This window comes from Pseudovirgaria hyperparasitica (assembly GCF_010093815.1).
Source record: "Pseudovirgaria hyperparasitica strain CBS 121739 unplaced genomic scaffold EJ05scaffold_5, whole genome shotgun sequence".
Lineage (NCBI taxonomy): Eukaryota > Fungi > Ascomycota > Dothideomycetes > Acrospermales > Acrospermaceae > Pseudovirgaria > Pseudovirgaria hyperparasitica.
This window is the reverse complement of record NW_022985553.1, coordinates 1,183,930-1,205,182: the sequence shown is the minus strand read 5'-3', so window position 1 is coordinate 1,205,182 and position 21,253 is coordinate 1,183,930. Positions and strand designations below refer to the sequence as shown.

Genomic DNA, 21,253 nt, shown 5'->3' with positions numbered 1-21,253 from the left:
CGTCAAGCTGATGATGTGTACAATTAATGCACTGCGCAAGGCTTCCATGGTGCTTCTTTGCCTTGACACCTGGACCAGCACCATACGTCCATAGCGACGCATGTGCCACAATTAGGCACCGGTCGCTTAAGAAGGTCCTCTTTTTGCTGCATGATATTGAATGGTCTACGTTCCTCTGGAAAGTATTGTGGCTGTGTAACTGCACATTCCCCACCACACTTAATCCAGATAGAGCATTCTCCTCGCGTTTTTCTGCAACGCACTCTGCTCAATTCGTCATTGTCAGTACCTCTAGAATTTTTCACTGTTACTCAGCTCAATGGAGTCTATTCTCGCAGCAGGCAAGACCGTCGGAGACTACATCGTCGAAAATCCTGGGAGGACCGCCCTATACGCCGCCCAAGGAGTCGCAATTATCGCGCCATCTGTGGTTTTTACACCAGTACTGGGCGCAGTAGGCTTTGGAGTCGCGGGTCCAATCGCAAGTAAGTGCTCCTCATCTCTCAATAATATGCACGGCAGCTTAGGACAGAATAGACTCCATCGCAGCTGGTTGCCAGACCGCTACTACGGCGACCGGCAGCATCTTTGCTGTGGCCCAAAGCGCTGCTATGGGAGGAGCTGGGACTGCGACTGCAGGGTTGATCACCCAGGGAGTCATCGTTGGAGGTAATGCGGTGGTGCGCGGTGGACAACTTGCAGCGCGCTTCTGGCGCTGGGCCTAGGGCTTACGAGATATGCAACAAACATCGAGCGATGTTCGGCTGCTGGGGTGGAGATTATGTTACTTTATATGAACGTGTGCGACGAGTAGCAATATATGCGACTCTTGTTACGGGTGTTGAGATAGAGATGGATGGGTTGAGATGAGGTCGTCACGCTTGTGGGAGACTGCCCCATAGCTTCCGAAATACAGATCCTACATACATCCAGGCCCACTGGCACGGTCACAGGCACATCATTCAACAATCCTGATCTTTTTTTCTGAGCTTAGACTCTTATTTTAGTATCGGGTGTAATAAATTGTCAGGGCCCATGCTAGGCAGATCAGCGAATGTAGCGTCAGCCAATCTGATTGCCCAGTTCATGACAATCTTGGGTTGTATCTATAATTTCAGTGTTGTCTTGATTTGCAAATCATCTCTCGTTAGCTCTGGCAGTGAATAGTTGCACTGCAAAATGTTAGTCTCGTAGCCTAATCTACGTGCACGCTTTGATTGCGAAACTCAAAGGACCCTGATATGGTTGATACATGTCCGACTTCCCAGGTCAGAAGTGGTGTATACAGCGAAGTAGGAAGTATTAACTACGGGAATGTGTTTCAACTCTGAGTTCATGATTCATTTGAGAGGTCGTGCCTTGCAGAAGCTAGATCGCTCCAGCGCGAGTTTCTGGATTTCAAAGACTGGCTCAGCCATCTTGACGTAAGCATCCCCAAAATTCCCCAAGACCTTCATGATCTCCTCCTCTGTGTCATATTCAGTCAACGGGCCTTCAAAGGTAGCAGCTTTCCAGGCTTCTCTCCACTTCATGATTGCGTCCAAGGCAGCGCTACTCTCGGATCTCACATTCTTTGCCACTAGGTAGAATGAGGACTGTATAGCATGATATGGCTTGGGCTTGAAAAAACAGATGTCTGAAAACTGTTGAAAGGTAGACAGGACTTGAATGTTATCCCACGCTTCTATCTTATGAAGCAGCATAATCAGTGTTCCGCCAGGAGTGAGCCTCTGCAGGGCTATTATCAACTGACTCAAGGCAAGCCTTTTAGGCTCGCTGGACTGTCGATACTCTGCCCGCTGATGGGTCCGAAGTACTTGTCCGTCACAGATGACCAAGTCAAATTTTTGCGTGGAGTAGGGCCATTGGCTTCGAAGCTGCTCAGCTTCAATATGATCCTTTACAGACTCTGATTGATCGCTCGCGCCTCCAAGGATCTCGTCCATCAGCATAGTAACGTCCTGAAACGTGACTTCTAGCCAATTTTGTCGTAGATCGAGCAACACCTCATGACCACCAGATGATTTTGGAAGACTGAACCCCCATACCTTCGAATTCGGGATGGAATTCTTGAAATACTTTGCAAAACCACCTGGCGCTAGACAAAGATCCAGTATGTGAAACTCTCGGCGGGTAGCTTCATTGTTCCCTATGATATCCATCTTGGCGTCCATTTGTTCAGCAATTTCTTGCATTATGTTCAAAAACGCAAGCTTAGTTTTTGCGTCGGCATTGTCAGCTACTTGACGTCGTTTCTTGAAGAACGTGTCCCCTGCAGGGTTTTCCCAACCCTATCAATGAATCAGATACATCATTAAGGGCTTAAAAAGCGTCTCACCCTCTTTCTCAATATCATTAGTTCGTTGAAGACTGTCGAACGCTCGCGAATGAAGGTTGAGATGATCTCAGCTCTCCAATCACATATCTCCACCATAGCCTTGTGGCTTTCCGTATGCATGAGCTCGGCTTTCATCTTGAGTTTGACTCCGGAAAATAGTAAAGATCTGCTCTGGGGCCAGGTCTCTTCGCTGTCTTAGCTGTAAAAGAGCATCGACAATACGTACAGTGGATGGTTGGACCGGGCATCCTACATATGCTGTCTGATATTGCCAACAGGCTGTGCAATGGCCAGCTGTATGGCGGGCTGCATGTGTCGTAGCTGCCACTCAGCCCTCGTTTCTATGTTTGGCTGCCTCTAACATGTTGAGCCCCCAGACGTGTCAATGGTCATGTAGACACTAAGCCAATGCGCATGACTTCCATGTGAGCTTCTCGCTGACCTTGATTAATTAATCAATCAAGAGTGAAGCGCATCACCTCTACCCGAAGCGCTCATACCCAATCGATACAAGTGATGGCTTTCTTGCATGACTGCAAAGCAGCGGTCCGGGGACGCTAAAACGCCGTACGGTATCTTGAGACAGCCTTGCTTGCTCATACTTAATTCGTTATACAGGTAGTCGCTGCACTGATGACGTTGGTGTGCTTAATGTACCAGGGAAGGCGGTCGTGGCGCACGGTAAGGCAGACACGCTGTTATTGCTATTCACCTGTACGACACGTGAAACTTTCGCGCGTGTCCATAGAGCAAACCCAGGATCTGGCCCACCTCGACCATCGGGGCACTCTGCAGAAGATGGTCGCGGCCTGGGTCGCGTCGCGCTGCGTCTTTCATGACTTGCGAGACATCAACGTAAACTTCTGCGTTAAGCGAGCATGTGACGCATGCCGCGTCATCGAAGGAGACCAACAAGACCAGGACTTATCGTTTCCGCCGTAATCAGTTGTGGTAGCTAAGGTAGCTAAGAATTGCAGCAAAGGAATTCAATCAGAGCTGGGCAGGCTCGGAATCCATTTCGGGGCCTTAAAGGGATGAATTAATAGATCCTAATTAAGCCTAGCTTCAATCATACGGACTCAGTTAGACCACCACCCATTGTCAGGATGGACGACCTACAAATTCCTGGGCAAGCACGATATCTTCAACAGTTCTGCACTCCTATAGCCATGATAGAAGGAAAGAAGAGGATTATCGTCGTCTTCGACTCACGGCACAAGACAGCCGTAGAAAGCAAGTGGTGACATGGCGATTGTGCTCGCCGATTTTGGGCTATAGACTTCTATAGCGTTCATAACTCAATTATTGAACTTATGACTTCATCAGTTTGATTCAATAAGCGTCAACTTTCAGATATCGACTCTGTCGGACAGACTTTCCGGAAAAGATGTATGCCAATGCACAACGCCTCGCCGTATCACACATCACTTCCCTTTCATCTGAACATAATGGGGATGCAGAACTCATGAGCTCCTAAACCATCTAAGATTTCCTCATCTGGTTAGGGGGTCCAAGATGCCCACCGACGAACTGCTGTAGGTCCAGTGAGTGATTCGTACTTCTGTTTTTGTCAATTTGACCTTCTCGAATACCAGCGACAATAGGCTCGTGCATAACCATCAAACAGGACGGCAGGCTGTAGATAAGCAAGGCTGTGCATGTTTCATGCTATACAACGACATCTTTACTGAAAATTTATGGATACTACTCCAAGGAAATTTCGCTTGAGTACTACATGTATGCTGGTGAGACGATTGATGAGCTTGATATTTGAGCACTACGTTTGTATCTGGCCATATTAAATGCAGAAGAGTGAGGCTTTAGGCTATGAAAACGTAGTTCGGTCATCCTGTAACACCATAGACCTCCTGGCTGCACACATGAAGTCAGTAGCGAGGTATTTCAGGCAGTTTCGCTATCGTGGAATTCTTCTAAGGGTCAAAAGGTCATTAATAGGCATTGCAAAAGGGAGATGGGTGTGAGCTTTACATATCTGGAGATTTCTATCCTTGGGAGACGTGGATTTAATGATATTGAAAGCATACTCGGGGGGGACTTATCACGATTGCACTGCGTTGCTGTAGATTCTCGAGATGATGCGACCCCACAATCATGCCCTTGGCAATTTTGTACCACCAGTCACACTTTTTCGGGTCACTGAAGTTGCTACATCGTGAGACTTTCGTAACGGTGAAGGAGACCTGTGAAAAGTTCTGATGGTGTTGAAAGGGAGTACGATCACATGACGTACCCCTTGCTTCATTCATAAACGGACAAATTCTTCATGCGTATCAGACCCATCCCACTCGCCCTTTGAGAGTGTCATACTAGCCTCCCAATCATCCTGTCAACGACGTTCTCACCATTGCTCCTGTGCTCTACCCACCCGAGGTCCCCTACAGCCACGATGCGCCCGATATCCTCCTACAAATCGCTCAAAGAACGCATCTTCATGCGATGGTTATCAATTCTCAAGCTTCCTCGACAGTCTGACTTGTCATGGCACCAGAATCGCCTCCACGAGGAAGTTGAAGAGCTACACGAAGCTCAGACCCGACTCGAGAAGTACAGCGAGACGAGCGATGTCATCTTCTTGGTGTATCGCGCACGCCACGATGGATTCGATCTTTCTCAGCCCCAGTTCAATGACAACCTTCGTCCTTCCTTAGTACATCTGTACATGGTCGCCAAATACACTTCTCGATACGGATTTTACAAAATGACAGCCTGGCTTTGCAAAAGTGGTCGAAAGGGAGCTGTGAACGAAGTCACGAACGCGAGCAAGGATGAAAAGCTGGAGGCAGTTGCACGTCGGCATGAAATGGACGTGCAGGAGTTTGTCACAGTTGCACGACGCTTGAGACGCATTTGGCCTTTATTTCCTTAGTCTATCTCTACGGAGAGACGATATAGAATGATAGATACGAAGACATCACCATATCCTGCGAACCAGTCAATAGCCCGATCTAGAAGTGATCTCGTTGCAACTCCTAATGACGTGATGCTTAGTCGAGGTGAGTGGTGTTGAACAAGCGGTTCCCAGTGTCGGTAGTTCCCTGTCCAGTGAACTTCGTCTTAGAAAGACGCAAGCCAATGACTTCGAGACGGAAGTCCTTAGGGAGCTCAGCAAGAAGACTACTCTTCGCAATCGCATCGGCCTGGATCACCCCTGCGACTACTACTATGCGGACTTTGGTGTTGATACCGCGGACATGGGTAACGAATTCAACGAGAGACTTTCCGGTATTGATAACGGAGTCAACTAAAATTACGGTAGAGCAATCCTGTAGATGAAGCTCAGTGATATCGGGTGGATTTTTAGCGTGGACGAAACTAGCCTTCGGGAAGACATCGTTCACACCAAAGGCCATCGGTTCTCCTCCACGCATCAGGGGGACAATTAGAGTCTTTCTCTCATGAAGGAGGCAATAACCGTGGTCTTGATGACCGAGTACATGTCGGATCTCGCATTCCTCAAGTCCAACGATCTTGGACACGAATTGGGCGGCCAAGTAGAATCCTGCTCGGCGATGTCTTTCGCGAAGCTCTGGACCGCCGACAGATGCATCTCGCATTGATGTCGCAAGTACTTTAGCGGCTGCATTGGATGTCGCATGATGAAGTTTAAGACCTGTACCTGAATGGAAGATAGCGCGATTAAGCTCAAGGTTGTCGAAATTGATGACTGGGAGTTTGTTCACGTCCAGACGTGGTACTACTTCTGGAGGCAGGGGTATCTGTACAGCGTTGAGCCTGTACTCATCATTCTCGAGAATAGACGTGAGATTAGTATCCATAGATCGGCTTCGAGTTTTTTCGTCGCCAACAATTATAACAGCTTTATCGGCCTGGCATAGCATCGGTATGTCGAGGGGACTGTCTCCGAAGGCCACAACGAAGAGACCACGCTGCTTCTGAGCATGAAGCACGAGCGATCGTTTGACTTCTGGTGTGATTACAAGATCATGGGACAACCGTCCGCCACCGATGACGTTGACTTTGGCACCTAATTCCAACTTTTTCAGTACAGTCTCCCACACGCGGCTCAGACCACACGTTAAAACAACTGCGCGTGTATGAGTAGAGTTGGATATCTCTTTGAGCAAGGAAACAAACTCAGGATGACAGTCAACATCCTTCGCTATGGAGTCGCAGAGATCGTCGAAATCTTTCTGACCAAGTGCTTCATCATGAAGCAGTGCGACTTGTCGGAAGGCCTCATATGAGTAACCAAGAGGCCCTGAATGAACTGATGTTGGGGTCCAGGCTTCCTTCCAGGACAGCTTCTGAATACAGTAGCGGTCCCAGAACATCTGACCAGCATCTTGTGGAGCCAGAGTTTTGTCACCGTCGATAACGACAAGTGTGTCGAGTTTGCCATCACTTTCAGAGAGGGCCATGTCGAGCTTGGCAGACGCCTTTTCAAGGTTGCGAGCCTCCGTATGTGTGGCGAAGTCTTGAATCAATGGGACGACTCTCTGTAGCATATCCGGATAAGGAAAGGCTCTGGTGAAAATTATGCCGTGGGTTCCACAGAGCTTGCGAAGTCGATCCTCTTCAGTCTCCTTCCAGCGGTGGATATGGTCGAGACATACATTTTCACGGTCTCTGACAGTGTCATTCTGTCGTCTTGTGGAGATGACGGATGTGATCTCGTCCAGATAGATAATGTGGGAAAAGGTTTCTGCATCAGCAGCAGTCCAGACCTCATTCGCCTCCTCCTCACCTCCACTCCAGAACATGAAGTGACCCGTGACAACCCCGACTGCTTTGAGAGACTTGCACTGCTCTTTGATAGAGATTCCCGCAGCATGTCGATACTTGGTCTGGTCCTCCTGACTGAGTCGCTTGAAGGCATCGAGACCTCCCGGGGTTAAAGTTGCAATCACTTCCGAACCTTCAAAGAAGAGGAAGTCGGTCTCACTGAGCTTCTCCTTGAGCTGCCTCATGAGATATGATTTGCCGGCTCCAGGTAGCCCATAGATGCCAATGATGACAGGCTTCTCGAGAGACATGATTGTGTACGAGCTTTCTTTGGATTCTAGAGGGCTTGAAAAGTGTGAATGTGATGATGATAGCCTTACGTTGAGGATTGGTGGAGTATAGAGGGCGGATGGGGGACCATAGAGTTCTTATAGATCCTTGTGCGTGAACTTGTGTGATCAGGTAAACACTCTTAAGGTGGAAACATGCAACTGGCTTGCAATTGTGAATTGCCATGCTGCGCCTAGCTTTGCTTTGGTCACAACTGCATGGCTGAAATTGGTCTTTATGAGCCGGCTAGTGGGCCGCACAAACAGTTGGTAGTGAAGCTTACAGGATGTAACACAGCCCCCCGCAGTCTAAGCTTCATGGGCTCGGATATTACAAGGAACAATAGAAAACCAAGGCTCTTGCCAAATGTGGTAGGATGCCTGCCCATCAAACCCGTCACAGGCTATACAAATTTCCATCATTCCGGAGTTTGATCCAATCTCAACGGCAAGGAAAGCAGGGATGCTTGATATTGACTAAGACGAAATCCTTGTCACCAGACATTCGGCCAACTTCTCGCAGTGGTGAACAAGGCAGAATCTCAAAGTTGAGTCTCACAGTCGTGAAGAAGCAAACTCACTCAACCGACCATAACCTCTCTCCCTTTCCAGTCGTGCAATATAATGGTTTGTAAAGCTCCCACACCCAAATAACGCACTAGATTGACTCGCTATTACACAGAGCTTGACCAACACCGGTAGATTCATCACCTATAGCTCAAAAGTCACTACTTGGCTTGACTCTCCAGAGCCTATGCCATTACAAAATTGGTATCCAATGGGAGCACCAAATACTGGACTATGAGCCCACTAAAGTCAGTGGAAACAAAGTTTAGCTACCATATCAAACCCAGGAACGCTGTGTACAATATACGCATGTAGACTAGCCACTAGTAAAAGCTGTCACTGGACTCATGGACCCGATCATCGTGGCAGGGACTATTATTTCTTCCACGATTCCGATTCGATCGGTTCTCGGTCTGTCAAATACCCTTCCGGAGTTTTGCACAGAAGCTCACCAGTCCAATTCCTTCTGGTCACTCTGTTCAACTGAGCCACAACTCGAGCCAGTAGCCTGCCAGTCATATATCCCTCCGCGCTCCTTGAAGCTTTCTACGTCCCAGAAGACACTCTTGAGTGCTTTCTGTACCCCCACCTCCAGGATAGACTTGGAAGGTTGCCGTCCATCACGATCCAGGAACCGCATGTATTCGTCAAGGATAAGGTAAGACTTAGCCATGACACGGTTTGATTCTGGAACTATTGACTTTTGACCCGCGTGCCTTGTGATGAACTGCTGATATTGTTCATTCGTGATTAGAAAATTAGTGGCGTCACGTAGTCGCTCGGGTGAGTCGTTTTCTCCATTGACGATGAGGACTTGGAAGCATTTCCACCGAAAGGGGGCCAGCGCCGAAATATGCTTGTTCATATCCTCCTGCCAATTGAGGTTGCACACTACAGTGTTGAGCTTGAACTTGATTCCAAACTCCTTGCACCATTCCTTGACTCTGTATAGCTGCTCTACGTTGTTGCCTGTTCCGCGACCGATCTTGATATTAGTCGGCTCGTCGAATGAATCACAGGAAATGGCAAGGATGTCAATGTGCTTCCCGTGCTTCTCGAGGAATCGTCGTGTAACCTTACTGCCGTTGCTGACAATAGAGACAGATTCAACTTTGATATCTTTGCAGTAATCGATGATCGTCCCAAGGAACTTTGGGTAGAGGAATGGCTCGCCTCCAGCAAAGTTGATTTTGCGCATCCCCGCGTCTTTGAGGGCCTTGATACCCTGCATAGCCTTTTCGGTGCTCTGCATGTCTGATGTTGTGGCAGTGTGGAAACAGAACCCGCAAGTCATGTTACATTTTCGAGTGAAATGATAGTTGACGGAGACCGGTACACTGTCCGTATCCAAATTAACCTTCGAATGTACAGACCAAAGTGCAGACGAATGCCCGTGTCCTGGAAAGAGAAAGATGGAGAGAAGGACGGCGAAGAAGATCGCTCCAGCAAGATAAATTGAGATCATTGTGTTCATGGAAACGCTCAGTGTGTATCGTTCTTCGATGGCGCAAAGTCAATATAGCAAGAGAACGCCGGCCTCTGGGCAAGGGACAGTATTATATATCTCTTGCTTCACGCACATTAGTGTAGGATGAACGATTTGTAATCTGACCGCCAAACACCATGCAGAGAAAGAGTGATTGCTTGCCAAAGCTTTCGTCAATAGCACGTCATCCTCTAACGTAACCAACACAATAAGTACTGTTCAGGTTAGAAACGTTTGCGGCTGTAACATAGAAAGGTTCATCTGGTATTGTACACTCGTCATTACTTGTCATGCCCCCAATTCTGTCGGCGCTTCACTCAGAATAGCAAAGATGACCAAACGTGACGGTAAGCTTGATCTTGTACGACTTGAGCTCATGCTCTTCCCCTGCTCCAGCTGACAAACAGGTTTTAGACCTTCTTCACCAGGCAAGTAGCCTATTCTGCTCTATAGTTTCCTTCCTTCCCCTACGGGGAGCTCCACTTCTGCTTGGTTTCTACCCGACACCCCAGTCCGTACTCAAATTATAGTATCCTCAAGCGCGATTTGGGCGTTCTATTCTTACACGTCACCTCCTCACAAGATTGGCAGTATCAATCAATCCCATTTCCGTTACCAATCAGTTCCTCTTTCAAACTTATTTTTCATCAAACATGACGAAGTACCTTGTCTTTGTGATCGGTAAGCATATGATTTCCGTCCACCAAGTTACACTCATTAATTTGGACTTTCAGGGGCCCCAGGCTCTGGCAAAGGTAGCCTTTGCCACAAACTCAGAGATGATTTTGGCTACTCCCACTTGTCGATCGGGGATCATCTTCGAGAGATGGTTGCTTCCGATAGTGACACTATTTCCAAAGAAGTCATGAATTGCATTGCCGACAACGAGCTACTAGATATCACGGACCTAGAACCAATAATGACTAGAGCTATCAATACCCTTTACTCTAACGGAGCTAAAGTGGTGCTTTTGGACGGCTTTCCGCGGGAATTGAACCAGGCTCTCCATATGGAAAAGTGTTTCAGGGCCCCTGACCTGGTGCTACATCTTCAGTGCGAAGAGCCTTTGGTTCATCAGCGTTATCTGACCAGAGCCATCCCCGGACGTAACGATACAACAGACGTTTTTAAGAAGAGATACAAAGAGTTCGTTAGGCTCAACAGTCCGATCCTTGCGGAATATAATCATAGGGGAATTCTTGTCACGGTGACTTTGTTGTCCTTTTTCTCATGTGTTTCAATCACTAACTCACGTTTAGGTCGACTCAAGTGGTGATGTTAATGCCACCTACCAGAAACTGTTATCGGCACTTAGGGAGACTGTTCTTGATCCCGACCGTGACAATTAGACCGTGGAGAATTTAGGAACATTGAGAAGGCTATGCAAACTGGAAGACAACGTATCATGATGTCGTTGAACGAATCATAAGGCAAATGCTATGGACTAGGGGTCGAGACGATGAGGATGTCTATTACCAATAGCCTAGAGAACAAGAACAATAACCATTAAAGTACTTTCTTCTCCGCTATGTTTCGTAAAACCACATATTCAAGTCCTCTATACTACTACTCGGACATTAGCATACGCTCTAATTACTTCATGAATGTTAAAACTTCAGTACAAACTATGTGATTCTAACATTCCAAAATTGTATTTAGACGCTAGAGCTCCGTCATGCGAGAGTCTATGTTGCATAAGTCGAAAGACTTATATTAGTATATGCTACGATAACGACACTAACCATCATGTAAACGTTTGAGGTTTATCAGAGAAAGGTAGAGAATTAGAAGTCAATGTAGAAACAAAAGCATCGTCCCATAGAGACGTATACTAGATCTATAATGTATGGCCTTATGATTTACCATGACACGATGATCCATCGCTACGTGGGCGACGTCTCTAAATGCCACGAGAGTATAGAGAAGCCTAGCCCCCATAAAGCATTGTCATTTGATTACGATAGTAGGTCTTGAAAAATGGATGGCACGTACCTTATAGTTCTTAATTTAATGGACCTCAGTCACAAAGCTAGTGAGATAGATTTAGAGCAGTTGGTAACAGCACCTGTTGGAGACTTCTAGCATCATTCTTTAGACTCAGAAAGCGGAGAGCACTCGAAAAACGAATTTGAGATTGAATTCTATATAAAGCAGAAGTCCTCTGTAAGCCTTTTTCGTCAGAAAACCTAACGGCAAGTTGGCGGCCTGCAGGCGTGATCACTTTGTAGATGACACAAGCAATCTATATTGACAAGACTAGCCGATTGCGTTATGTCTCATGCACTGGTATCCGTTTCGGTGTACATTCTCTCAAACTTCCGAATAACGAAATTGACCCTCTCACCAATCTTCGTAATTGACTTTTCCAGGAGAAAAAATTTGATATCGGTCTCCTCTAGAAGAGTGATGTATCTCGTATGCATATTATGCCAGTTATGCGATTCCGAATGGGAGATTCGGGCAGTGTCCAACTTGAACCAGTCTGGGTTACCAGCTTCACATAGGATGACGAGACTATTTTTCATCCGTTGCTGCGATGCCGCCCAGCTAGCTGACTCTTTCATTGCCTGCGCGTCGTTCGTCTCCTGAAGTTGTGCATAGATAATTGGGTCTAATCCAGAACGGTCAGAAATGTACCATTGGTCGGTGAGCTTTTCCTCGGCCAAACACTGCGCCTCCAGCGTGAGACGCTGTAGGATTTGCCATCTGGTATCCTTAATATCGCTGGCAGAGAAGCCTTCAAGTTCCATGACTTCGCGTACAACCTCGGGGATTATAGCTGGAGGGTCGAATGCTCCAGCTTCGCTTCTGGTACGGTTGTTGGGATCAGAGAAGAAAGCTTGTAGCGCTGCCAGCAGGGTCGTCTTTCCAGTACATTGTGCACCAATTAGGTATATGTTCGGGGGATTGGTTGCTTTCGTCGGCATGATGGTACTAGACAGATATTTTGAAGTCGATAGTCTTGTCATATAATGAGCTTGGAAATCTGTCGAAAAGGCGTCTTTCGTTATGGAGTCTTCGATTTATATAATAATAACACAGTTCGACACGTGTGAGAGGGCAAGGCTAGGGCTCATACAAATGACCCACTGCAGAACTGTGAAATAACAAGAGGTGTGTAGCAATCTAAACTTCCATAATATCGCGCGTTTTTTTGTGTGTCATAGGGAACCACCATCTGTCATATGGAACAAAATCCGAGCAAGCCAACATGAAGAAGCAAACACCTTTTGGTGTACTTATTTAAGCTTTGGCCAATCTCTTCACCTGACTCCCACGTCCGAAAATCCCCTACATCCCTCCCCCTGATTGATTTAGGTCTCTTCATTTGGCGTCTTTTCACTTTCCAAAGCTTTTCCCGTTGTCTCGTGTTGTACCCTGCCTCTTCATATAGCTCGTTAGTCATGTGTGATCGATGTCATAGTCATTGATCTTGGTCCCGTTAGTCTCCCAATCGGCAGACCCCCCTCTTGCATCCTTCACATAAACTCCTCTCATGCGGCGGGCCTTCCTTTCCATTATATACCGGACGCTCCGCGTGGACTCCTGCCCACTTTTTGACCCTGTACGCCACTCGCTCCACGTAAGACTCCTCGTCTAGTTCCAGCAAGCCGAGATTATTGCATGATTTACAACGCTGACCAAAGACTTCAGCGTTGTAGCCGTTGTTCGAGAAGCCTCGAATCAGTATAGCCACCTTCTTACTACTCCAACATGTAGCGTCGCAGGCCACATTGACGCATCTAAACTTGCCCATAACATGTGTCTGATATTCGTTTTCTGGAATCTGCCGATTCTTGGCCCCGCAAAACCAGGCGTGGTTGATATCGTATGATATGGCTTCAAGGATATTTTGGTGAAGAGATGTGAACGTGTATGTAGCCTTGGTACCACGGGACCTGTGATGCTTATTTCGAGCCATGTTATCAGGGTAATGTTCTTGAGTGAATGGGTGGTGAAAGAGAGTACGGTGTGCCAAGGTGTGTGTAAGGTTAGCCGAAGCTCTGCTTGGGGCCCAGCACGATTAAAAGGGGCCCATAATGGCTAGGCGACGGCCCAGACACCTCGTATCTTGATACGAGTCCTGACGCATGGTGCAAAGGGCATTTGCATATCACGCTCTACGTCTAATCTGCATGCCGATCTCCCCATAACACAGATGAGATCATACAGTAATGAAAGTGCACGGATTCTGTCCTAATCAGAAAGAGATCATGTTCCAGATCTGTACATATGTGCAAGGATTGTAATATAACCTGGGTCTTGTTTCACGAATAGCGGCTGGGTAGTATTCGCTATTGTACAACACGCGATTTCCCGCAACCCCAGCTCCTCTTGAATCAATCATCATCCGAAGTTAAGGACAGCTCCGGCTCCCCTACGCCAATGAAATCTACCCTATTAGGAAGCAGAGTAGTATAGGAGGGATCGACAAGGCCAAAGGACATTAAGATTGATTGAATGCTTACAAACATCAAGGCATCACTGAGCGACGGTGGTAAAATGTCATTCTGCAAGAAATACTCTTAGCCAACGCTTAGTGATGGAAAACTAATAGCCCTACTACTACTAATACTACTACTACTGCTGCTGCTGGTAAAATTGGGTGTATTGAGTATCCCATAGTGGATACTGAAGTGTGCTCGGATCGAAACTATACGTTGCATTTGATACCATTGGTGGAACCAGTGAAGGGTTGGGATTGGGAGTAGGTGTGGCTCCCATTGAGTCACACCAAGGTCGACTTTGAAACTGTTCAATCTTGGCTGAAATAATCTTGTTCCTCAAATTCCCGTAGCTTGCGGCTTGCGTGTCCATTCCCAATTTTCTCATGTGCCTAATCACATCCTTCGCTCTCGGGGTGCTTTTTGTAAGCAATTTTGTCCAACTTCGAGATGTGAGCTAAGAGGTTCACAATGACTGAGAATGCCACTCTACTTACTACGTTTCCGCCAGTTCTAGGCCTAGGATCAAACAGATGTTTGGGCCCAATTCTTTCTCAAGATTGATATACCGACTGCCCTGGTCGAGCATTGTCGTAAATTTCTTCTCGATAACCGAAAAAGACTCTCCAGTAATGCCAGAGTACTGGATCTGGTAGATCGTATCCTTGTCAGGTGTCCCAGAGAGGCCTTGTTTGTGTCTCCATTCGACGAGGGCTATGCAGGAAAACCTTAAGAGCAGGCGCGACTAAGCAGTGTCTTGCTTTGCTCCAAGGTAGCTGTGAAAGAGTACCACTTCAAGTGAAATTGCGGCAGTAGAAGATACTGGGGAGCTCGTACCATCCCAGAAAGAGGCGGGGTTATCGTTCCATGAGGAGACATTCGATTGCAAAAAGTTCCATGTGCAATCATCTGTCCCACCATATTGAACAAAGTTTTTGCAACGGTTTTTGTCATTTTCATTCTTTTCTTTGACGGTGTACTTTAATAAGGCTGCTAGTCGCTTATCCCTCGCAATTCGTCCATGCACCATCATGAGATGATCGTTGAGCCAATTAGCAACCTTTGACATCGGTTAGACTGAAATAATGTTACTTGACATCAAAGACTCACCTCATGAGAATCGCCCTGAAGCGATAGTGCAAATGCGGAGGAGTCACCCATAGTAGTACCCGAGAGACTAAAGGTGAGGTGTAACTTCTCGCCTGGCCTTTAGGGCATGACCCCGAAGAATTTATAGAACATGCTACTTGAGTGCAATATATAGTGTGTTTGTGAGGAAAGCCACTGCAGGACACTCGTCTCTGTGCTCAAAAGAGATGCATACAAGGCTGAAAACGCCTAATCAGCACTGGTCTGCCGTCGGTTATTTTAGCGCCTATGCATGCAAACAATCGTAGCAATATATGCAGAAACACACCGGTCAATTGTTTAGCCCCTCGGGCATCTGATCAATGTTCGAATGATATGCAGTTAATGTCTTTATGGAAGCAGCCTACAGCTAATCTAACCTTACTGACTCCGGGGCTGAAGCTCAAGTAAGAGCTCGAAGCAGGCATATTCTAGAGACCTATAACGTACTGCATTATACATTGGTGTATGGGTGCGCCCCAGTACGGGCATCGGTATGGTATTATGTGAATCACTGTTCTGACTATGGCACACTAAGCAATCTGGATAGCGTTCTGGCAGGGCTCTCAGTTATCCGTATCTACTCTAACATTCCTTATTCATAGTCTAGAAGACTGATCCCTCCGCCCTCCTCATCATCAGAGCTTTCTAAGTCGCTCAGTCGAATGTCATCGCTGTAGTCACCAACACACGAGGCAATGTCTCCAGCGAGAGATAACCGCTCAAGTTCGTGCGACAAATCTGGTATTGAAGCGTGCCCAAGGTTGGCAGATTCCGTGATCCCAGTGTTAGAGTCTGGATGAGATTGGCGTGGAGGAGATCTCTCAAGAATTTGTTGTAGAGCCTCTTGTCGGATATCGGGAATCATGGCGAATAACATGTGGCGTGGGTGATCGCGTACCGAGTTCTTGAAGTGCTCTCCTACGAATTGAGGTGGACGCCAGTTCAAGTAGATGTTACAATGAGTGGCGGGTTCTGAGGGCATCAATGGGTGGTGCTTAAAGTAAAGATGACAGCAATAGCATGATGGCTTGCTGGTCGCAATGAATTTGTCGTTATCCACGAATCTAAATTTTTGCGTGAAGAAGTACTCGAGGACTTTGATTTCAGCATGTACGCCGGCAGATCTTCTTTTGTCCGACGTAGAATACTTCCGATCAGTGTACAGCTCGAGATACCGCTTCGTGAGGCCGAACTTGTCATCCATAGCCTGCAGGTTTTCCTGCATAGAAGGCAATGCCACTGCATTGTTAGGCATCATTCGTACCAAGATACCATCAAGCTTAGTTTTCGAATCTGCATCTGGCATCTCACCTGGTGGCATAGGTGCAACGATTCGAACTTCGTAGCTGGTCAAGAGCGTCGCAAGGGGGCGTGCAGAATTGAGCAAGGCCTTTGCAACACAGAAGTGATACCCCAGTCGCCCGATGTAATGTCGGACAGAATGCAGTATGTTGTAGATTGAATCTCGGTTGCCAGAACGATTTTGCTTCTCGCCCAAATTTCGAAGTACGCGTATGTTTTCGGACCTTCTTGCGTCGTAGGCTAAACGGCACACATCTTCCGAATATACATTAGTCCGCCACGAGTTCAACCAGTCTAAGATATCGCTATCTAGGGCACATTAAAATACTTCAAGCTGATATCTGGCTGCAAGATACTCACTTTCTACAGCGTCTCGCCTCTGAAGATAGTCAATAGCCCGTGGCAGAACAGTTCGCAGATGACTCCGATACCCATTGATTCTCTTTTTAGCAAACACAATGATCTTCTCGGACAATTCAGTAGCCAATCGCTCTTTGTGTTCGGGACTTGGTTCAGCGGATTCAGCCGAGACTCTCGACAGATCTGATAGAACCGACATGAGGAATTCATGGCTTTTGAGAACTTTCTTCTCTGAATTCGACGCGACCCAGTATATTGGTCCATCTGCGCAATCTTGCAGAGCGATGGATGTAACGGTATCGCCCCCTGTGTTGAAGTCGCAGATATAGGCGAGGTTATTCAAGAACTTCCGCCTTTCCGAGAAAGTGCCAGTTGATACAACGGAATTCTGTGTACGGTCGCCTCGGCTTCTACCGAGGGTGTGTAGAAGGACTAGAGGTTCATAGAATCTCATAAGTTGTTTTTCCTCTTTGCTGCGAAAATGTGGTTTAGGCATGTTGTGGAGCTCAGATGTCATTCCTGATTCTGTCTAGCTTCTTCTTATTTGTGTTATCGCTGTTTCATGGAAATGAAGTAAATGCAATCTTTGGCTGATAGTGGATACGATTCGATGCGACCTCCTGCAACTTTATTGCATTTTTTTAAGTCGGGTCAGCGCAGGCACTAGGGCCAGGCCAGGCCAGGGCACCAGACGCACGTATGTGAATTATGCGGACAGGTCAAATCTATCGATGTCCAAAAAACAGCGCGGACGGTATCCATTGGATCTCGAAAGGGCTCTCAGCATATGCCAAGGATTTTACTGTATCACCCATCAAATGTGGAATGACAGGGGTGTTGTCGTTGGGCCGGCTGGCGTGCGATCGACATCCAAGCATGTCTGTCTTACTTGATCTACGACTCTTATAATCCTAATGACGAGATAAGCGGAGTTGCAGGAATGCTCCCGCTTCTACATACCCCCGGCTTCGAGCTGGTTCCACGGCCGACTTGTAGTTCAACCAACCCCGGCCCCACTGGAATCCAAGCTGGAGTGGCGCTCTGCATCGCTATGTGAATGGGGTGGTCTAGCAATGGAGCGGCATGGGAAAATTCGAAGATGAGAACATACAAGAAACAACATACTCTGAGAGAACAGAGGTTGGGAGGCAGTTCAAGGACCCTGGCCAGTCTAGCCGGTGGCTTAGCGCTGGATCTAAAATGCCGTTCGGTTTTTTAGCGTATCCACTCTCTCGGGCCGCCCTAGCCGGCCTATGAATTTCTATGGATTAGCGGGTCTAGGCAGCCCCTGTTCGCGGGGCAAGCGCGTAGTAAAATTCAACCTCTCACTCGTTGTTTGCAAATTCCTGGCTGTGCTCAAACGTGCAGATAGATATACACGAGACTCTCCCCAGTCCGAAAACCCTGTGTATTTGCCTTATTTCTTCAGTCTGGGCCCGCCGAGGCTGACTTGTGCGCCCCCTGAGCCCAGTTGCAGCGAGACACGATGGCAGTCACACATCTTGATTCTGCACCGATGCAGCTAATTCACTTTCGCGTATTGCAACGCACCTGTGCCCATGTGCCCCCAAAAAGAATGATTCTGGCCCGAGACAGAAGTCCATGGCTGTCTATACTTTGTGGAATTCTCTTACCAATACACGCAAGGCTTGGTAGAAACCATGCACCCTTGACACGCATGGCGAAGTCGAATAAAGCCTTAGGCACCGTGAAGGAGATGACTTTAGCATACAGCCCGAGCACGGTCATTTGTATATGTTAGGCCGGAGCACCGAACATAGCGACACAGTCATGGTATAGGACTTTATTGAGATCTGAGCATATACTAATCGAGGTGTACAGATGGAAGAAATCAAAGCAAGTTACAAAAATGCCACACTGGCTCCGTCTTTGCTATGTAGTGTAGCGTAGTTACAAACCAAGAGCAGAGCCTAGTCGACATGTAGTATCACAGTTGAAGACTAATGCGTGTAGAATTCTGCACGACCGTTAACCGTGGTTTTTAGACTATTTCATTTGCCAACCCATCAAGGTTTGTACCACGATTGCTCAAGCTGCGGGAAACATGAGCATTAGCCCCGACAACAGACTACTACGACCCATACGCTGGATGGCCTCCGCCGATGAACTTGAACAAGTGTCCGCCAAAGTTACATACAAGGCTGAAATAGTCAAACAAGACGCCACCAACACGCCGAAGACAATGACTCGCCTGATATTTTGTCTCGAATGAGTGGCAGCACGTAGAGAGAGAGTCCGATTTGCTCGCGTTCAAGGTTGGGTGAGTCATAATGAAGCCAGGGAGGTTGCCTGCTTCTCAATCCACAATTGGCCCATTAGCACCGGAAAAGAAAGATGGGACAACACTTCAAAGATTATCGTAATCTCCCTGTGTGCGGTCACAAAGTAGATCATTCTCATCAAGCGTACCCAACGATAGAGACCTTCTCAACACCGGCCACAGTAGCCGCAAACTTCTGAACAATTCGTAAAATCTGCATTGGAGTCCTCATCAGATGAACCATCCAAATCTCCATCGCCGAGAGTCTTAGTATTTTCTTGGCCGCTACCAGGCGCCATGTTTTCGAAGGTCGACTTCCCGCTTTGTTTAAGGGTTGTTCCGGGGAGAGGAGGAGTATCTTGGGGATCAGACAACCACTTTTCTTTCAAACCAGCAGACAGAACTTCGTGATCGTCACCAAGTTGTTCTCTGAGCTCGAGCGACCCATCATCTTTGCGATAAACCTCGAGTTTCTCATTAGTACGAGATGCGCTTATTGCGAGGATCATGCGAATCAGAGAGCCTAGTTGACGAAGGCTATCTTGGTTCTCTCTCTCCCACTTGCGTACTTCTTCGCCGGTCTCCATAATTTCGATTTCGTTGAAAACGCCCTGCTCGTGGCGGGCAAGAATGAGATTGGAAATTTGAGCTGCCCAAAAACGAGGCCTCTCTTCTTCGAAGACATTCTGGAATGGACTACGTACTGATCGCGTCTTGAGGTCAAAGATGGCGGATTGTGGGACGCGAGAACCAGCGTGCTTGATAGTCCAGGTCCTAGAACCTACTGAAGGTTCAATATCAGAACTGTCGATTCGGAAACCGTTGAGCGAAGATTCGAGTTCGTTTGGAGCTTCACTGGCCGCTGAAGTAGTCATGTGTGCTTGTTCAACCTTGGAAGGGAGGTAGCCGTCAGCTTCGAAGCGCAACACAACGTTAAGCCCAGCAAATCTGTATCTGAGGAGTCTCTGATGTGAGGTTGAACCTCTCACATCTTTCGACCAGGTAGTATAGGCTTCCGGAAATGCATGCCCATATCCTTTGACGTTGGAAATCAACTCAGTGGGCGAATTCTCGCGCCGGATGAAGAAAGCGGTGTTCCCTAAGGTTTGAACAAAGAATCGGACGCTCTTGTCAACTCCCAGTACAAACCGAAGTAGGCCTCCAAATGTGCTTGAACATGCAAAGAGGTCGATGTCCTGTCCTCGGAAATCCTCATTCTCTTCAAATAATGCCCGCACAGCTGGCTCCAAGGGATGTACTGGAGATTGGGCGGCGTTGCGATCGCGGAGATACTTGCCACTATCAGGTGCTAATTTGCGTGCTTCTTGTATGGGAGTCCACGCTGGGGGACATCCTTCGCCAAATTTAATTTAATCCATTCGATGTGATGTAATACATGCATACCTGGAATTATAAGGACTTCCTCTTGAGTAGTCCAGTTATACGAGGCAAGATACTCGACATTTGTGATATAAGCATCGGCGACCTCGTACTCGCCCATGGAAATCTCAGAGATCAACTCGTCTCTAGTCACGGTCTCCAGCAGCGGACCCAAGGGAGGTGATGGGGGCCTTTCCTCAGTAGCTCGACGCCAACGATTTTGACTGACGTTGAAGATACCTCGAGAGCTAGCTCCACTACCCCTAGAGAAGGAAGTACTAGGCCGGTAAGCTCGGTCGGGGCGGCTTTCGTACCTCATTTCCAGTTCTGTATTCGATTCTGCGATGCTCGGGTGAGAGAAGCAGGAGATTTCCACGCGAAACAGTAGAAGGTAAACCTTCGATGCTAGCTGACGACATATATGCGTGTGTGTGTGTCCCGTGTAATTGTTGGGGGGGCATGTGTGCACTTATCGATTACGAGTGTGTGCCTATCCGTGTAATTATGATGGTAATGACCATGAGGATGGTTATATATGCATTACATGGCATTAGGAGCTTTGCACCACACAACGCACCGCTATTTTCAGGGTAGTGATAGATCCCTGCTGATGTGCTAGAGCATCTCCGGTCGCACACACCTGGCACGACAGAGAGTTCACAAAGACTCATTCATGCATACTGTTCTACCCGACACCAGCGGAGCCTTACCTTCATGAGAAGGCTAGCTTAATGAGAAGGCTAGTTGGAGAAAGGATCGACCATTAGGTATATTTCATTCTGCGCTGGCACAGGCTGGGGTTGTCAGGCTGTGTCCCATGGTCCATGGGATGCGTATACACTATGGACCTGTATCACCTTAGTTGTTTTTCTATGCTGATGTAGTGAGAGATTGCAACACGGCTGGGGTTGGTATAGGTATCTTATCCTA

At 47.4% G+C, this 21,253-nt stretch overlaps 11 protein-coding genes across 11 annotated transcripts; 3 read left to right on the top strand and 8 right to left on the bottom strand.

The window, feature by feature from the left end:
• The first annotated feature begins 207 nt into the window (after positions 1-207).
• EJ05DRAFT_474907 (uncharacterized protein) lies at positions 208-1,016 on the top strand. The gene is made up of 2 exons (XM_033743696.1): positions 208-485; positions 538-1,016. The coding sequence occupies exons 1-2, from the start codon at positions 320-322 to the stop codon at positions 723-725; spliced, it is 354 nt and encodes a 117-aa protein (XP_033602311.1). The 5' UTR covers positions 208-319; the 3' UTR covers positions 726-1,016.
• Positions 1,017-1,340: 324 nt separating this feature from the next.
• On the bottom strand, positions 1,341-2,473 carry EJ05DRAFT_484757 (uncharacterized protein; the record flags this gene model as incomplete). The annotated part of the gene is made up of 2 exons (XM_033745377.1): positions 1,341-2,291; positions 2,339-2,473. 2 exons carry the CDS (start codon positions 2,471-2,473, stop codon positions 1,341-1,343), a joined length of 1,086 nt encoding a protein of 361 aa, XP_033602310.1.
• Positions 2,474-4,643: 2,170 nt separating this feature from the next.
• On the top strand, positions 4,644-5,225 carry EJ05DRAFT_509546 (uncharacterized protein; the record flags this gene model as incomplete). Its single annotated transcript, XM_033748104.1, has 1 exon — positions 4,644-5,225. The coding sequence occupies exon 1, from the start codon at positions 4,746-4,748 to the stop codon at positions 5,223-5,225; it is 480 nt and encodes a 159-aa protein (XP_033602309.1). The 5' UTR covers positions 4,644-4,745.
• Positions 5,226-5,343: 118 nt separating this feature from the next.
• On the bottom strand, positions 5,344-7,353 carry EJ05DRAFT_484756 (uncharacterized protein; the record flags this gene model as incomplete). Its single annotated transcript, XM_033745376.1, has 1 exon — positions 5,344-7,353. One exon carries the CDS (start codon positions 7,351-7,353, stop codon positions 5,344-5,346), a length of 2,010 nt encoding a protein of 669 aa, XP_033602308.1.
• Positions 7,354-8,386: 1,033 nt separating this feature from the next.
• On the bottom strand, positions 8,387-9,403 carry EJ05DRAFT_526554 (IFN-inducible and antiviral protein; the record flags this gene model as incomplete). The annotated part of the gene is made up of 2 exons (XM_033748877.1): positions 8,387-9,275; positions 9,312-9,403. The coding sequence occupies 2 exons, from the start codon at positions 9,401-9,403 to the stop codon at positions 8,387-8,389; spliced, it is 981 nt and encodes a 326-aa protein (XP_033602307.1).
• Positions 9,404-10,077: 674 nt separating this feature from the next.
• On the top strand, positions 10,078-10,773 carry EJ05DRAFT_526551 (P-loop containing nucleoside triphosphate hydrolase protein; the record flags this gene model as incomplete). The annotated part of the gene is made up of 3 exons (XM_033748876.1): positions 10,078-10,105; positions 10,159-10,631; positions 10,684-10,773. The coding sequence occupies 3 exons, from the start codon at positions 10,078-10,080 to the stop codon at positions 10,771-10,773; spliced, it is 591 nt and encodes a 196-aa protein (XP_033602306.1).
• Positions 10,774-11,700: 927 nt separating this feature from the next.
• On the bottom strand, positions 11,701-12,351 carry EJ05DRAFT_526550 (uncharacterized protein; the record flags this gene model as incomplete). Its single annotated transcript, XM_033748875.1, has 1 exon — positions 11,701-12,351. One exon carries the CDS (start codon positions 12,349-12,351, stop codon positions 11,701-11,703), a length of 651 nt encoding a protein of 216 aa, XP_033602305.1.
• A 515-nt stretch (positions 12,352-12,866) lies between these two features.
• EJ05DRAFT_509545 (uncharacterized protein) lies at positions 12,867-13,353 on the bottom strand (the record flags this gene model as incomplete). Its single annotated transcript, XM_033748103.1, has 1 exon — positions 12,867-13,353. The coding sequence occupies exon 1, from the start codon at positions 13,344-13,346 to the stop codon at positions 12,867-12,869; it is 480 nt and encodes a 159-aa protein (XP_033602304.1). The 5' UTR covers positions 13,347-13,353.
• Positions 13,354-14,463: 1,110 nt separating this feature from the next.
• On the bottom strand, positions 14,464-14,936 carry EJ05DRAFT_312091 (uncharacterized protein). Its single transcript, XM_033740696.1, has one exon. It carries the CDS (start codon positions 14,900-14,902, stop codon positions 14,615-14,617), a length of 288 nt encoding a protein of 95 aa, XP_033602303.1. The 5' UTR covers positions 14,903-14,936; the 3' UTR covers positions 14,464-14,614.
• A 611-nt stretch (positions 14,937-15,547) lies between these two features.
• Positions 15,548-17,274, bottom strand: EJ05DRAFT_537072 (uncharacterized protein). The gene is made up of 2 exons (XM_033749358.1): positions 16,663-17,274; positions 15,548-16,611 (listed from the first exon to the last, which is right to left on the bottom strand). Exons 1-2 carry the CDS (start codon positions 17,177-17,179, stop codon positions 15,593-15,595), a joined length of 1,536 nt encoding a protein of 511 aa, XP_033602302.1. The 5' UTR covers positions 17,180-17,274; the 3' UTR covers positions 15,548-15,592.
• A 1,728-nt stretch (positions 17,275-19,002) lies between these two features.
• On the bottom strand, positions 19,003-20,960 carry EJ05DRAFT_312068 (uncharacterized protein). The gene is made up of 2 exons (XM_033740695.1): positions 20,348-20,960; positions 19,003-20,297 (listed from the first exon to the last, which is right to left on the bottom strand). Exons 1-2 carry the CDS (start codon positions 20,640-20,642, stop codon positions 19,111-19,113), a joined length of 1,482 nt encoding a protein of 493 aa, XP_033602301.1. The 5' UTR covers positions 20,643-20,960; the 3' UTR covers positions 19,003-19,110.
• Positions 20,961-21,253: the final 293 nt, after the last annotated feature.

Bases quoted from the DNA above. Each gene is read 5' to 3' on its own strand.
- EJ05DRAFT_474907 (XM_033743696.1), top strand. From the start codon at position 320: ATGGAGTCTATTCTCGCAGCAGGCAAGACCGTCGGAGACTACATCGTC. The intron at 486-537 runs GTAAGTGCTCCT...AGGACAGAATAG, and splicing joins AGTCGCGGGTCCAATCGCAA to ACTCCATCGCAGCTGGTTGC.
- EJ05DRAFT_312091 (XM_033740696.1), bottom strand. From the start codon at position 14,902: ATGATGGTGCATGGACGAATTGCGAGGGATAAGCGACTAGCAGCCTTA.
- EJ05DRAFT_537072 (XM_033749358.1), bottom strand. From the start codon at position 17,179: ATGACATCTGAGCTCCACAACATGCCTAAACCACATTTTCGCAGCAAA. The intron at 16,612-16,662 runs GTGAGTATCTTG...AATGTGCCCTAG, and splicing joins GAGGCGAGACGCTGTAGAAA to ATAGCGATATCTTAGACTGG.
- EJ05DRAFT_312068 (XM_033740695.1), bottom strand. From the start codon at position 20,642: ATGAGGTACGAAAGCCGCCCCGACCGAGCTTACCGGCCTAGTACTTCC. The intron at 20,298-20,347 runs GTATGCATGTAT...AATTTGGCGAAG, and splicing joins GGAAGTCCTTATAATTCCAG to GATGTCCCCCAGCGTGGACT.